At 37.8% G+C, this 15,373-nt stretch overlaps 1 protein-coding gene across 1 annotated transcript; it reads right to left on the bottom strand.

The window, feature by feature from the left end:
* Window positions 1-6,441: 6,441 nt before the first annotated feature.
* On the bottom strand, window positions 6,442-7,817 carry LOC100655048 (olfactory receptor 4C15-like). Its single transcript, XM_064289164.1, has one exon. The coding sequence runs from the start codon at window positions 7,815-7,817 to the stop codon at window positions 6,882-6,884; it is 936 nt and encodes a 311-aa protein (XP_064145234.1). The 3' UTR covers window positions 6,442-6,881.
* Window positions 7,818-15,373: the final 7,556 nt, after the last annotated feature.

Below are 15,373 nucleotides of genomic sequence, written 5' to 3'. Positions count from 1 at the left end.
ATTTCAGAGGAAAAGGTGGAAGCTACCACAGTGACCATGTAGAATCTGAAATGATGAGAAACATATTTGTCTCAAACCAGTTTATGATATTAACGTAGTCATCAAAGTATTGGTGAATCCATAAGTAAAATTATTTTAAGTGCTTTGTTGTTGTTAAAAATACAAAATTAGAAATTTCTTGAGCCATCAGCCAGAATTGAGGTTAAACTCTTTAAAAAAGTCAGAATTTCAGTATGTAGGTATGGAAACATTCATATGTGGTAGGGATGACAAATGGCTTTTAAAGTGGGTGCCACCTTTGACTTGTTAGGTGTGGCTACCTAGAGTGAAATGTTGAGGAGGATTCTGAAGCACACCCAAGCTCTGAGAAAAGGAGGGGAATAGTGTATTAGTTATGCCTCCCATTGACATGGCATGGGAACCAGGATGACTTGAATGGGAAATGCATCTCTCTACAGGAGACTGTATTACCTGCAAATAAAAGAACAGCTAACATGAATTTTAAGAGACATTTGGAAATCATGACTACTCCCCCAAATGTTTCTTTAAAAGTTTGAGCTGAACAGGGCCTTTAAGATGAATTCCTTCATTCCGTATGAAAAATAAAGACCAATGGAAAAAGTGCCTAACTATATGCTTAAAGAAAATGAGTATATATTAAGTGTTGTTTTTTTAATTCATCATTTTAAAATGAAAACTGAAGCTGACAAAAATAATAATACCTACTTTAAAATGTTCTGTTGATGACTAAGTGAAATAACGCGAGGAAAGCAATTGCTCAGTGCCTAGTTTCTGGGATACAGTCCATGTTAGATTTTATTTTTTTAATAACCCTAATTTGGGAGGTCAAGTTGAAAAATTAACAAAAGGTATATCTGGGATTTTCTGGCTCCAAAGCCAAAGTCCATTCCACTGGATCAATAATGAGTAGTGAGAACGTTTCTTTTCTGGGAGAACTTCAGAGCAAGGATGGCCTTTGTACAGTCTCCACACAGCTCTCAAGGTTAAAACCTTCTGATTCATTTGTTCATGTTTAAATTAGACACCTCAGTGAAAAGAAACTCCACATGATTTATAATCAGAAGGTAATGGCCCTACCATATACGTATATATCAAATACATATACAAAGGGCAACGACCATGGAAGTGAAGAATAGAAGCAACATATTCAACATAAGCCAGTCCGAAGACTTTATTAATTCTTAACCAATTCTTTAAATGATGTGACATAACATGATCAAGTTCAACTCCTCAAGGTATAATCATTTCAAGATTATATAACATTATTGTAAAATAGTTCATACTTTGCTTACCTAAGCATCTCACAAGACTATGATGAGGGCCAATTCTGAGAATGTGAAAGCGTTGCTTACGGCAAAGAACTGTTGTTGCAACCTGTGGTTATTATTATCTCACTCAATAAACCAGCTGCTTTCCCCATAGAAAGCATTTCCATGACTCAATCAGATAATTATTTCAACTTCTGACTTCATTTTCCATAGGTAGACACAGCTTTGAAAGATGACAGTATCCTTGTTTGTGCCTGTAATAGAAATTTATCACTCAAATCATTTCTATAATTATATGTTTGCTAAAGAGATGAATAAAATACTTGTGGGGCTTATATCAATAAACTGATTTTGTTGAATGCCACTTAGAATTGACAAATAAAACTAATGAATATACAATTTTACAGGTTAATGTCATCTGTTTGCTTTTAAACAGCCATTTTCCTTACGTCCCCATGGACCTAGGCAATCCTAAATTCTGCCAGCACTGTTAACTCCATATCCAGATGCAAGCTGTTACCCAGAAACAAACAAAATAAAAACATAAAACAAACCCAAAAGGGTCATTGGGTCTGTCAACAAACATATCTTAAATTATAAAGATTATCAATAGAATAAAGGGTTAACCTAACCGCAGAAGGCTATAACCACAACAAGCCAATTTATTTCTCAGGATACATAGGGCTTCAAACACTAAGAAACTGTATCAAAGGGGTAGGACTGAGTGCTCTAACTTGTTCAATGGACTGTGGAAGTGCCTACCAAAACTAAGTGACATTTTACCCCAGGGAACGAGTTAGAGATCTACCCAATATCACACATAGCCCACATCATAGACAGCAATTATCACATGACAGCCCCTGGACCCCTGAGCCAATAGACCAAACTGTTAGAAAAGATAAACAAGAAAAGGTCATCCAATCATCATCTTAGTTCTTTGTATTAACTTAAACCAAAGATAGTCTCTAAGTAATTTTCTCGTAGGCAATTATACCAATGACTGTGAAGAGCCCCTTGAAACACTATTACTCATAATGAATCCGCACCTGTCAAAATTGTATAAAAAGCACTTATTGATTGTCCTTCTTTGGATTTTGGTTTGTTTGTAGCCTGAGTGCTTGCAGACAATTTCCCTTTTTTGTTTTCTGATATGTCACAATAAAAAAACTCTGTCACAGAAGGCTTTAGTGAAAGTTATCACTCTACAACAGATATAGGATTCAACACTGGTCAGTTTAGCCTAGGACAAAAGTAAGAGAGACAATGAAGTGAAATAAGTAAGAACATCAGCTCCAGACTCATACAGGCTTGGGTTCATATCTAAGCTCTTCTATTTAGTTATGTCTCATGGAACAAGTTACTTCAAATCCATGGTTTCCACCTCTGAAAAGTGAGCTAATAAGAATGCCTATTGATAGAATCAGATAACACAATACTCATAAATACATTCAACAGGAGATCAAGCCCCCAGACCACTGACACAAAGAAGAAATGACAACATTTGTACTTACACTTAATTCCCCCTTTACCATCAGCAGGGCTGACAAGTGTTTTTACTCATAAACTCTTTGACTCTTTCTTTTATTAATTTAAAAAGGAAAATTATTTTATTTGGTCATAGTGTAGGTATGCCAATTTTTTTAATGCATAGCACTGGTGAATGACCTTTGTAATCCTTTAGTAGCCCTCAAACCCACGAGTCGACTTCTACTTCAGGCAGCTTCTTTATACAAAGAAAATCAAGTCGTCTGTAAATTAATTGATGCCAATTTATATTAATGATTAAATAATGCTGAAAATGCAAAAATGTGAATTATAAATCTCACCATATATCATGTTTTTTTGAAAATTCTTTGTTGTCAACTCCTATTCTTTATGGAGAGAAGTCCGTTCAGTGGCTGGATAAAATGTGAATGCCATTTCCAAGTCTTATTTCTACATCTAAGAGAGAGAGTAAGTATCACAGGCACACGAGGCAGAGAATGTTCCCCACTGCTTCTCAAGCGCTGTTTCCAATTTGGTGTCATGGAACAAAACACAGAGAAGCAAAAGTTTCCTCCTTTATTTCCAAATGGAATTTAAAGAGGTTTCCCTGAGAGGACATGAACCTGTAGAACTGCCTCTCAGTTGCCTCCCAGGGGTTTGAAAAGTTTCAGTCGGCATAATTATCCAAGACACTTTTACGTGGTTTGAAGTACATAAGCATTGGCAGAATTGCGACGTCCCAAATCAATTGCGAATTTTTTTTTTTTAATCTCCTTCTTTTATAACTACTCCTGAGAATCTATGTGAAGATGTTTTCACTTCCCTTTCTGTTCAGGAATATATCAATGTGTATGCTGGAATGGAAACACCTATGTTCTTACTAAATGCAAGAGCTCAGTTCTGGTATCAGGCACAGCATCTATACATGAGGATAGTATGTACTGTTCTTGGGCTGGTGTAGCAATGAGTGCTTATTAAGGAATAACATATTTCATATACAAATATGCAGAACTATGTAGATTAATCCAAATGTTATCTTTTTCTCTACATACCTGATCTTGATATTCCGTGACTTTAAAACTAAAAGCCTGATTTCCGTCCCTGGGTGGTACAAATCGTTAATGCACACACCTGTTAACCAAAAGGGAGGATGTTAATGTCCACCTCGAGCCTCCTCAGAACATGGTCCTGGCCATCTACTTCCAAAAAATTAGTACTTGAAAGCCCTATGAGGCATAGCTTTCCTCTGACACACATGGGGTCCCCATGAGTCAGAATCAACTCGACAGTAACTGGGCTTTGTTGTTTTGCTTGTTTAATATTTTCTTCTCTTCTTATATGTTATATGAAAAGAATGAATGACAGATCAGTTTAATGAAATGTAGCATTGTGATTGAAGTTTGAGGGAAAACCTGGAGATCCCCCATCAGTCCGCTTCAGAAAGGGGCCAAACCAAACACTTTGTTATTCCATTCAGTATCTAAACATTTTACTCCACCTACTTCTAGGGTAATTTTTAGCCCACAAAAGATGTAAAATTGAAGAGATTCATCAGAAAAGTTAAGGGCCAGAATCACCTTCACATCAAGCACCTATGGGAACAAAGAACAAGGGTTGCTTTCTTTTTATTAAAATTTTAGAGGTTTGCCCCGACCAGAAGAACTGATTGACATGAATACATTCCTTGTGATTCAAGGATAGAAATCCACAGAGAGCTGCCTGATACAGGCCCTGGAGTCTGTGGAAAGACTGGGTGACCTTGTTAGGTACCATGAAGATGGACACTCAGGGTAAAGGATGTCTTCCTCCACTCTCAACACCCTCAGTCATAGCATAGACAGATGAGAGCTTGATAAGGGCCCACACAAAGGGCCCAAGGCCAAGGATCAGCAGGGGACTATTTTTATCCCAGAGCACTGAACTTGTGTCCCCTGAACTGAGCATGTCAGCACCACTCTGGTAACCCAAAGTAGTGCAATCCTGTGGAAAAAATCAGTAAACAAAGATCCAGCCTGCTGAAGCCATTTGCATGCCAGACCATGTAACTGGAACTGGGATCCCAGCTGCAGGACCAATCATAACTTGACTGGGGCAGAATAAGAGCTCCTGGAGAATTCTGATTGACTCCACAGATGGGAAAGAGTATGGAAGAGCAATGTTAAAAGTAGAAATAGTCAGGGGTCCATAGAGTCATGTCCAAGTTGGGATGCTCTACCCAGAAGGCACTACAGACTTCCCCTTCACAGGCACTGGAGAATTTTGGACATTTTGCAGCAGGCACTCCAAAGCATGGAAGCAGGGACAGGGTTCTGCTTGCCCAGAGCTGGGCGTTTTAGAGATCCCATTTATTTTTCCTTTCAAGGAGAGAGAATGAAATGGGATATTAGATACAAAGGAGGCAGAGTCAAGAAAATATTTTTAACGATGCGCGAGGTAATGGATTGCTTCTTTGATGATGTAACTGATCCAGTAGAGAGGGAAACATGGAAGAAATAAGAGTCAGAAGAGATCCTTAGGCAAGAGTCCTTGTGAAAGCAGTGAGATGAGTTCCCATGTAAAAGTAAAGAGAGACTGGTTGTCTTCGATACGGGTTACAGTACTTCACTTACAGTAGCACTTAAAAGGTAGCATATAAGTGAATGGATGCTGTCAGACTGATAGATATAGCTGTAGGAGTCTGGAATTTCCCTTTTGATAATTTAAATTATTTCATTGAAATAGGGAGAAAGTACATCAGTGCTTCCCATTAAGTTTGATACTTGTAATTTTTTAAGCAGATACTTTCTTCAAATTGAAGTATCTTTCAATTCCTACTTTACTAAACTTCAGTATCATAAACAGTTGAGAATTTTTCAAATTCTAATACAGAGGTGATCATATAATTTACCAGATGGTATTAGTAACAACAAGTCTCCATAACAAAACAGTACGACCAAGATTTGTTTCAGATGTCAGGGTGTCAAAAAAAAAAAAAAAAAAAGTCAGACATTGAGCTGTTAAATAACATGTTTAATGGGTAAAGGCTATTTAATGTGAACTAATTTGGAGATCCTATAGAACTATAAGAAATTTAACAGAACAAATGAACTTGGAATATTGCATCATTAATGAACAGAACAGCTCATAACTGTGATAGATGATGTAGATTCTGATATTACTTTATTTTTTAGCAGTAACTTAAACAAGTTGGAAATTTATTTACCTCTTACATATAGGAAGTCTGAGCCAAGTAGTATGGGGCTGCTATTACAACTCTACAACATTAGGGTTTTAGGATCCTTCAGTCTTGCTTTTCCACTAACCTTAACACACTTCCTCATAGTCCAAGACGGCTGCCTGAATTCCCACCACAATTCCACATTTGCAGATTTACCATTTAATATACCACTTTCATTTACATTTTATTCACCATAATTTGTTCACATGATCACACCTAACTACATTGGATGCTGGAGAATCTCTTTTAGCTAGGAAGCAATGATTCTTAAAAAAACAACAACAGCAACAAACAACAACAAAAACCATTGCCAACCCCTGAGTTTGGACTCAGAAGGTTTCTAGACTTGTGATATTTATAAGGAAAGCAGACTGCCACATCTTTCTGATGTAGAGTAGGTGGTGGCTTTGAACCACCACACTTTATGTCAGCAGCTAAGGGGTTGCCTACTGTGCCACCAGAGCGGCTTAACCAGGATAAGGACCCTAAAAGTGAACTTTTTTTCCAGTTAAAATAGTTTCATGAAGTTCTTATTGCTGATATCTAAGATTTTTTTTTCTACTCTCCTTAGAGCTTTTCAAAGTATGGTGTGCATTGCAAGAAGTTTAGTAGATAATATGATTCCTCTTTTTAGTGATTTCTTTTCCTTACTATATTCTAAACAAACATAAAATTCAACTCTCCTTAAATTACCTATAAAGATACTGAGCTGCCAACTCCAAGATATGAGTGATCCGAGGGTGGTAATAGCATTTCCTGACCTACCCATCAGTATTTTTCTGTGGCATTACATTACTTTTTGACCTACAAGTTCCCACCCCAATAAAGTAATTTGTTAAGCCCACTTTGAATTCTTTCGTGTTGAAATTTAAATTTTTAAGTTTAATGTTTTATTTTTCATCAGAAACCACCACCAATCTGGTCCATAATGTCCTCATGGCACTTTTCACTTCCTTGTTCCTGAAAGTGTAAATCAAAGGATTGAGCAAGGGAGTTATGAAGGTGTAAACTATGGCCACCGTCTTGTCGAAGGAGAAAGTAGATGGAGGTCTGGCATAGATAATTATGCATGGGACGAAAAATAAAACCACGACAGCAATGTGAGATCCACAGGTGGAGACAGCTTTCCGCCGCCCTTCAGAGTTATAAGTTCTTAGCGAGAACAAGATGACAAAATAGGAGATAAGCAACAAGGAGAAGATTATGATGCAGATAAACCCACTATTGGCAACCACCAAGAAGCCGCTGATGCGAGTGTCAGTGCAGGCAAGCTTCAATAATGGGTTCAAATCACATAGGAAGTGATCGATAACATTGGGGCCACAGAAGGGCAGCTGGAAAGTAAAGACAAGTTGTATCACAGAATGCAAGAAGCCCCCTGTCCAGGCTACCCCCATCAGAATGCCACAGAGCTTCCAGTTCATGATAGAGAGGTAGTGCAATGGCTTGCAAATGGCCACATAGCGGTCATAGGCCATGGCGGTCAGGACAGTCACCTCCACTCCAGCAAAGAAGTGATCAGCAAAGACCTGGGTCATACAGCCCTTGAAGGAGATGGTTTTCCTCTCATAGAGGAAGTCTACAATCATCTTTGGGGCAAATGCAGAGGAATAGCAGGCATCCAGGAAGGACAGGAAGGCCAGAAAGAAGTACATGGGGGATCTCAGGAGTGTCGGACTGCTGACGATGGTCACCACAACTAGCAAATTGGCCCCAACAGTTGCAATGTAGCAGAACAAAAATACAACAAATCCTATTTTTTGAACACTTGGGTTCCATGAAAGACCCAAGAGGACGAACTCAGTTACAAAGCTCTTGTTTTGCATATTTCAGAGGAAAAGGTGGAAGCTACCACAGTGACCATGTAGAATCTGAAATGCTGAGAAACATTTGTCTCAAACTAGTTTATGATATTAGTGTAGTCATTAAAGTATTGGTGAATCCATGAGTAAAATTATTTTAAGTGCTTTGTTGTTGTTAAAAATACAAAATTAGAAATTTCTTGAGCCATCAATCAGAACTGAGGTTAAACTCTTTAAACAGTCAGACTTTCAATATGTGGGAATGAAAACATTCACGTGTGGTAGGGATGACAAATAGTTTTTAAAGTGGGTGCCAGCTTTGACTTGTTAGTAGTAGCTACCTAGAGTGAAATGTTGAGGAGGATTCTGAAGTACATCCAAGCTCTGAGGAAAGGAAGACTATAATGTTTTAGTTATGCCTCCCATTGACATGGGATGGGAACCAGAATGACTTGCAAGGGAAATCCATCTCTCTACAGGAGACTGCCTTACCTACAAATAAAAGAACATGCATTTTAACAGGCAATTGGAAATCATGCCTACTTCCCCAAATGTTTCTTTAAAAATCTGAGCTGAACTGGGCCTTTAAGATGAATTAATTCATTTCTTATCAAAAATAAAGGCCAATGGAACATTCCCTAACTATATGCTTAACACAAATAAGGATGCATTAAGTTTTGGGTTGTCTTTGCTTTTGTTTTAGTCATCATTTTAAAATGTAAACAGAAGCTGACAAAAATAATAATACCTACTTCAAAGTGTTCTGCTGATGACTGAGTGAAATAATGCAAGGAAAAAAGAAATTGCTCAGTGCCTAGTGTCTAGGATACTGTCCATGTGAGGTCTTATTACCCCTAGTTTACTATTAGCTAAGTTATGGTTTGAGAGTTCTAGAAACTAACAAAAGGTAGATCTGGGATTTTCTGTCTCCACAGCCAACATGCATTCCACTGGATCCACAAAGAAAGCGGTGAGAATGTTTCTTTTCTGGGAGAACTTCAGAGTGAGGATGGCCTTTCTACAGTCTCCACACACCTCTCAAGGTTAAAACCTTCTGACTCATTTGTTCATGTTTAAATTAGGCACCTCGGGGAAAAGAAACTCCACATGATTTATAACCAGAAGGTATTGGCCCGACTATGTATATACACACGTACACATTAAATTCTTATGCAAAGGGCAACAACCATAGAAGTAAAGAATAGAAACAACATATTCAACATAAGCCGGTCTTTATTAATTCTTTAATTAATTAAGACTTTATTAATTCTTAACCAATTACTTAAACAATGTGACTCAATACGACCAAGTGCAAGTCCTCACGGTTTATTTGTTTCACAATTATATAACATTATTGTAAAATAGTTCATGCATTGCTTACCTAAGCATCTCATAAGACTACGATGAGGGCTAATTCTGAAAATGTGAAAGCCTTGCTTACGGCAAAGAAGTGTTGCAGATTGTGGTTATTATTATCTCACTCAGTAAACCAGCTGCTTTCCCCATAGAAAGCATTTCCATGACTCAACCAGATAATTACTTCAACTTCTGACTTCATTTTCCACAGGTAGACACAGCTTTGAAGGATGAGCGTGTCCTCCTTTATACCTATAACAGAAATTTATCACTCAAATCATTTATGGAATTACATGTTTGCTAAAGAGATGAATAAAATACTTGTGGGGCTTATATCAGTAAATTGATTTTGTTCAATGCCACTTAGAATTGACAAATAAACTAAGGAATATACAAATTTACAGTTTAATGTCATCTGTTTGCTTTTAAACAGCCATTTTCCTTATGTTCCCAGGGACCTAGGCAATCCTAAATTGTGCCAGCACAGATAGCTCCATATCTAGCTCCAAGTGGTTATCCGGAAAACAAAAACATAAAACAAACCCAAAAGGGTCATTGGGTCTGTCAACAGCCACATATTAAAATATAAAGATTATCAGCAGAATAAAGGGTTAACCTAACCACAGAAGGCCATAACCACAACAGGCCAATTTGTTTCTCAGGATCCATAGCACTTTAAACACTAAGAAATTGTATCAAAGGGGTAGGGCTGAGTGTTCTAACTTGTTCAATGGACTGAGGAAGTGCTTACGAAAGTAAGTAACAATTTGCCCCAGGAAGGGAGTTGGATATCTACCCTATATCGCAGGTAGCCCACACCACAGAAAGCAATTATTACATGACAGAGCCAGGACCCCTGAGCCAACAGACCAAATTGTTAGAAAAGAGATACAAGAAAATGCCTCCCAATCATGATCTTAGTTCTTTGTCTGTCCTTTAACCAATGATAGTCTGTAAGTCATTTACTCATAGGCAATAATTAAAAAAAAAAAAAAAAATTTTTTTTTTTTTAATTTATTCCAATGATTGTGAAGAGCCGTTTGAAACACCCTGACTCTTAATGAATCAGCACCTGTCAAAATTGTATAAAAAGCACTCATTGATTATCCTTCTTTGGATTTTGGTTTGTTTGTAGCCTGAGTGCTTGCAGCCAATTTCCCTTTTTTGTTTTCCGATGTCACAATAAAAAACTCTGTTGCAGAAGGCTTTAGTGAAAGTTATTACTCTACAACAGATATAGGATCCAACAGTGGTCAGTTTAGCCTAGGACAAATGTAAGGGAGACAATGAAGTGAAATAAGTAAGAACATCAACTTTAGACTCTTACAGGCTTGGATTCAAATCCAAGCTCTTCTATTTAGTTATGTCTCATGGAACAAGTTACTTCAAATTCTTGGTTTCCACTTCTGAAAAGTGAGCTAATAAGAATGCCTATTGATAGAATCAGATAACACAATACACATAAATACATTCAACAGGAGATCAAGACCCCAGACCACAGACACAGAGAAGATTTGTCAACATTTTTACTTAACACTTAATTCTCCCTTTACCATGAACAGGGCCGACAAGTGCTTTTACTGATAAGCTCTTTCCCTCGTTCTTTTATTAATTTAAAAATAGAAATTGTTTTATTTGGTCACAGTGTAGGCATGCTAATTTTTTTAATGCATATAACTTTTGAATTACCTTTGTAATCCTTTAGTAGCTCTCAAATCCATGAGTCCACTTTTACTTCAGGCAGCTTCTTTATACAAAGAAAATCAAGTTGTGTCTACATTAATTGATGCTAATTTATATTAATGATTAAATAATTCTGAAATACAAAAATTTGCTTTATAAATCTCACCATATATCATGTTCCTTTTGAAAATTCTGGCGATGGCAATCTCCTATTCTTTTACTGAGAAAAGTCCATTCAGTGGCTGGATAAAATGTGAATGCCATTTCCAAGTCTTATTTCTACATCTAAGAGAGAGAAAAAGTCTCACAGGCACACGAGGCAGAGAATATTCCCCATTGCTTCTCAAGTGCTCTTCCTAATTTGGTGTCATGGAACAAAACACAGAGAAGCAAAGGTGTTCTCCTTTATTTCCAACTGGAATTTAAAGAAGTTTCCCTGAGAGAACATGAACCTGTAGAACTGCCTCTCAGTTGCCTCCCGAGGATTTGAAAAGTTTCAGTCAGCATGATTATCCAAGACACTTTTACGTGGTTTGGAGTACTTAAGCACTGGCAGCATTGCGAGGTCCCAATCAATTGGGAATTTTTTTTTTTTTTTAATCTCCTTCTTGTATGACTACTCCTGAGATTCTATGTGAAGATGTTTTCACTTCCCTTTCTGTTCAGGAACATAACAATGTGTATGCTGGGTTAGAAACGCCTATTCTCTTACAAAATGCAAGAGCTGAGTCTTGGAATAAGGAGCAACATCTATCCATGAGGAGTCAAAAAAATATTTTTAACAATGAGAGAAGTAACAGATTGCTTCTTTCATGATGTAACTGATCCAGTAGAGAGGGAAATATGGATGAAATAATAGACAAAGGAGATTCTTAGACAAAAGTCCTGTGTAAGCCGTGAGGAGATAAAGTCACGTGTAAAATATAGAAAGACTGATTTGCTTTGGCAAGGGTCCCAGATACTTCATTTACAGTAGCAGTTAAAAGGCAGCATATAAGTGAATGGATGCTCATAGTGTGATAGATATAGTTGTGGGAGTCTGGAAGTTTTCTTTTGATGGCTTAAATTATCTCCATGAAATAGAATGTTCATCTAATGTTTCCAATTAAGTTTGATTTTTCTGGTAGTTTTTTAGGTGGATATCTTTTTTTCAAATTAAAGTATCTTTCTATTTCCACTTTATTAAACTTTTTTATCATGAGTAGTGGTGACGTTTTCAAATTTTAATATAGAGGTAATCATGTATTTTACAAGCTAAGATTAGGAAACCCAAATCTCTATAGGAATCCTGGTGACACAGTAGTTAAGCATTTAGCTTCTGTCTTAGTTATCTAATGCTGTTATTACAGAAATACCACAAGTGGATGGCTTTCGTAAACAGAAATTCTTTAACTCACAGTCTAGAGACAAGAAATCTGAAATCAGGGCACCAGCTCCAGGGTAAGGCTTTCTCTCTCTGCCTGTTCTGGGGGAAGACCCTTGGCATCAATCTCCTCCTGGTCTAACAGCTTCTTAGCACAGGAACCCCAGGTCCAAAGGATGTGCTCCAATCCTCATTCTTCATTCTTGGTGGTGTGATGTCCTCTTCCCCTTTGCTCTATTCCCTCTCTTATATCTCAAAAGAGATTGACTCAAGATACAATCTAAACTTGTGGATTGAGTCCTATTTTATTAACATAACTGCCACTAATCCTGCCTCCCCCCCCCACCATGAGCTTGTCAGTCTATAGTATTGTGGGGGCCTCCATGTTGCTGTGATGCTGGAGGTTATGCCACCGGTATTCAAATACCAGCAGGGTCACGCATGGTGGACAGGTTCCAGCTGAGCTTCCAGGGTAAGACAAACTAGGAAGAAGAACCTGGTGGTCTACTTCCAAAAAGAATTAGCCAGTGAAAACCTTATGAATAGCAGCAGAACATTGTCTAATACAGTGCCTGAAAATGAGTCCCTCAGGTTGGAAATCACTCAAAATACAACTGGGGAAGAGCTGCCTCCTCAAAGCAGAGTCAACCTTAATGACAAAGATGGAGTCAAGCCTTCTAGACCTTCATTTGATGATGTGGCATGACTCAGAATGGGAAGAAACAGCTGCAAACATCCAGTAATAATCCAAACATGGAATGTACAAAGCATGGATCTAGAAAAGTTAGAAATTGTCAAAAATTAGATGGAACACAAAAACATTGATATCCTAGGCATTAGTGAGCTGAAATGGACGAGTATTGGCAATATTTTGAGTTGAACAATCATATGGTCTACTATGCTGGGAATGACGACTGGAAGAAGAATGGTGTTGCATTTATTGTCAAAAAGAACATTTCAAGATCTATCCTGAAATACAACGTTCTCAGTGATAGGATAATATCCATACACCTACCAGACCAGTTAATATGACTGTTCTTCAAATTTACCCACAAACCACTAAGGTCAAAGATGAAGAAGTTAAAGATTTTCACCATCTTCTGCAGGCTGAAATTGATCAACCATGCATTGATAAATACTGGTGATTGGAATGTGAAAGCTGGGAACAAAGAAGAAGGATCGGTAGTTGGAAAATATGGCCTTGGTGATAGAAATGATGTCAGGGATAGTGGGATAGAATTTTCAAGACAAATGACTTATTCATTGTAAATTCCTTTTTTTCAACAACATAAACAGTAACTATACACTTGGATCTCACCCGTGAAATACACAGGAATCAAATCAACTACATATGTGGAAAGAGATAATGGAAAAGCTCAATATCATCAGTCAGAACAAGGCCAGGGGCCAACTGTGGAACAGACAATCAATTGCTGATATGCAATTTCAAGTTGGAGCTGAAGAAAATTAGAACAAGTCCACAAGAGCCAAAGTACGACCTTGAGTATATCCCACCTGAATTTAGAGACCATCTCAAGAATAGATTTGTCTCGCTGAACATTAATGAACGAATATCAGACTAGTTGTGGAATGACATCAAGGACATCATACCTAAAGAAAGCAAAAAGTCATTAAAAAGACAGAAAAGAAATAAAAGACCAAAATGGATGTCAGAAGGGAGTCTGAAAGTTGCTCTTGAATGTTGAGTAGCTAAAGGGAAAGGAAGAAATGATGATGTAAAAGAGCTGAACAGAAGACTTCAAAGGTTGATTATAGAAGACAAAGTAAAGAATTATAATGACATGCGCAAAGAGCTGGACATAGAAAGCCAAAAAGGAAGAATATGCTCAGCATTTCTCAAGCTGAAAGGACTGGAGAAAAACTTCAAGCCTTGAGTTGCAATATTGAAGGATTCTACAGGGAAAATAGTAAGTAGTGCAGGAAGCATCAAATGAAGATGGATAGAATGCACAGTCCCTCTACCAAAAAGAACTGGCCTATGTTCAACTGTATCAGGAGGTAGCATATGATCAGGAATAGATAGCACTGGAGGAAGAGGTCCAAGCTGCACTGGAGGCATTGGTAAAATCAAGGGTCCGGGAATTGAGGGAATACCAATTGAGATGTTTCAACAAATGGATGCAGTGCTGGAAGTGCTCATTCATCTATGCCAAGAAATCTGGAAGACAGTTACCTGGCCAAGTGACTAGAATAGATCCACATTTATGCCTATTCCAAAGAAAACTGATCCAACTGAATGTGGAACTTATTGAATAATATCATTAACATCACACACAAGTAAAATTTTCCTGAAGAGCATTCAAAAGCGGCTGCAGCAGTACATTGACACAGAACGGCCAGAAATTCAAGCGGGAGTCAGAAGAGAACATGGAACCAGGCACATTATTGCTGATGTCAGATGGATCTTGGCTGAAAGCAGAGAATATCAGAAAGATATTTACCTGGGTTTTATTGACTATGCAAAGGAATTTGCCTGTGTGGATCATACCAAATCACGGATAACATTTTGAGGAATGAAAATTCCAGAACACTTAATTGTGCTGATGAGGAACCTGTACATAGATCAAGAGGCAGTCCTTTGAAGAGAACAAGGGGATATTGCTTGTTTTAAAGTCAGGAAAGGTGTGCATCAGTGTTGTATCTTTTCACCATTCTTATTCAATCTGTATGCTGAGCAAATGAAATAAGAAGCTGGACTATATGAAGACGAATGGGGCATCAGGATTGATGAAGACTTATTAACAACCCACAATTTGCAGATGACACAACCTTGCTTGCTAGCATGAAGGAGACTTGAAGCACTTACTGATGAATATCGAAGACCTCAACCTTCAGCATGAATTGTGCCTCATCATAAAGAAAACAAAAATCCTTACAACTGAACCAATAAGCAACATCATGATAAATGGAGAAAAGATTGAAGTCAAGGATTTCATTTTACTCAGATCCACAATCAACACCCATGGAAGTAGCAGCCTTGGTGGCAAGGATGGCGAGACTATGTCTCACATACTTTGGACATATTAGGAGTGAGCAGTCCCTGGAGAAGGACACCAGGCTTAGTAAAGTAGAGGATCAGTGAAAAAGAGAAGACCCCCAACCAGACGGATTGACACAGTGGCTGCAACAATGGACTCAAGCGTAAGGATTTTGAGGA

Source organism: Loxodonta africana, chromosome 7 (genome assembly GCF_030014295.1).
Source record: "Loxodonta africana isolate mLoxAfr1 chromosome 7, mLoxAfr1.hap2, whole genome shotgun sequence".
Taxonomy (NCBI): Eukaryota; Metazoa; Chordata; class Mammalia; order Proboscidea; family Elephantidae; genus Loxodonta; species Loxodonta africana.
Note: the sequence above shows the minus strand (reverse complement) of the source record. Positions and strands in the feature narration are given on the sequence as shown.

Bases quoted from the DNA above. Each gene is read 5' to 3' on its own strand.
- LOC100655048 (XM_064289164.1), bottom strand. From the start codon at position 7,817: ATGCAAAACAAGAGCTTTGTAACTGAGTTCGTCCTCTTGGGTCTTTCA.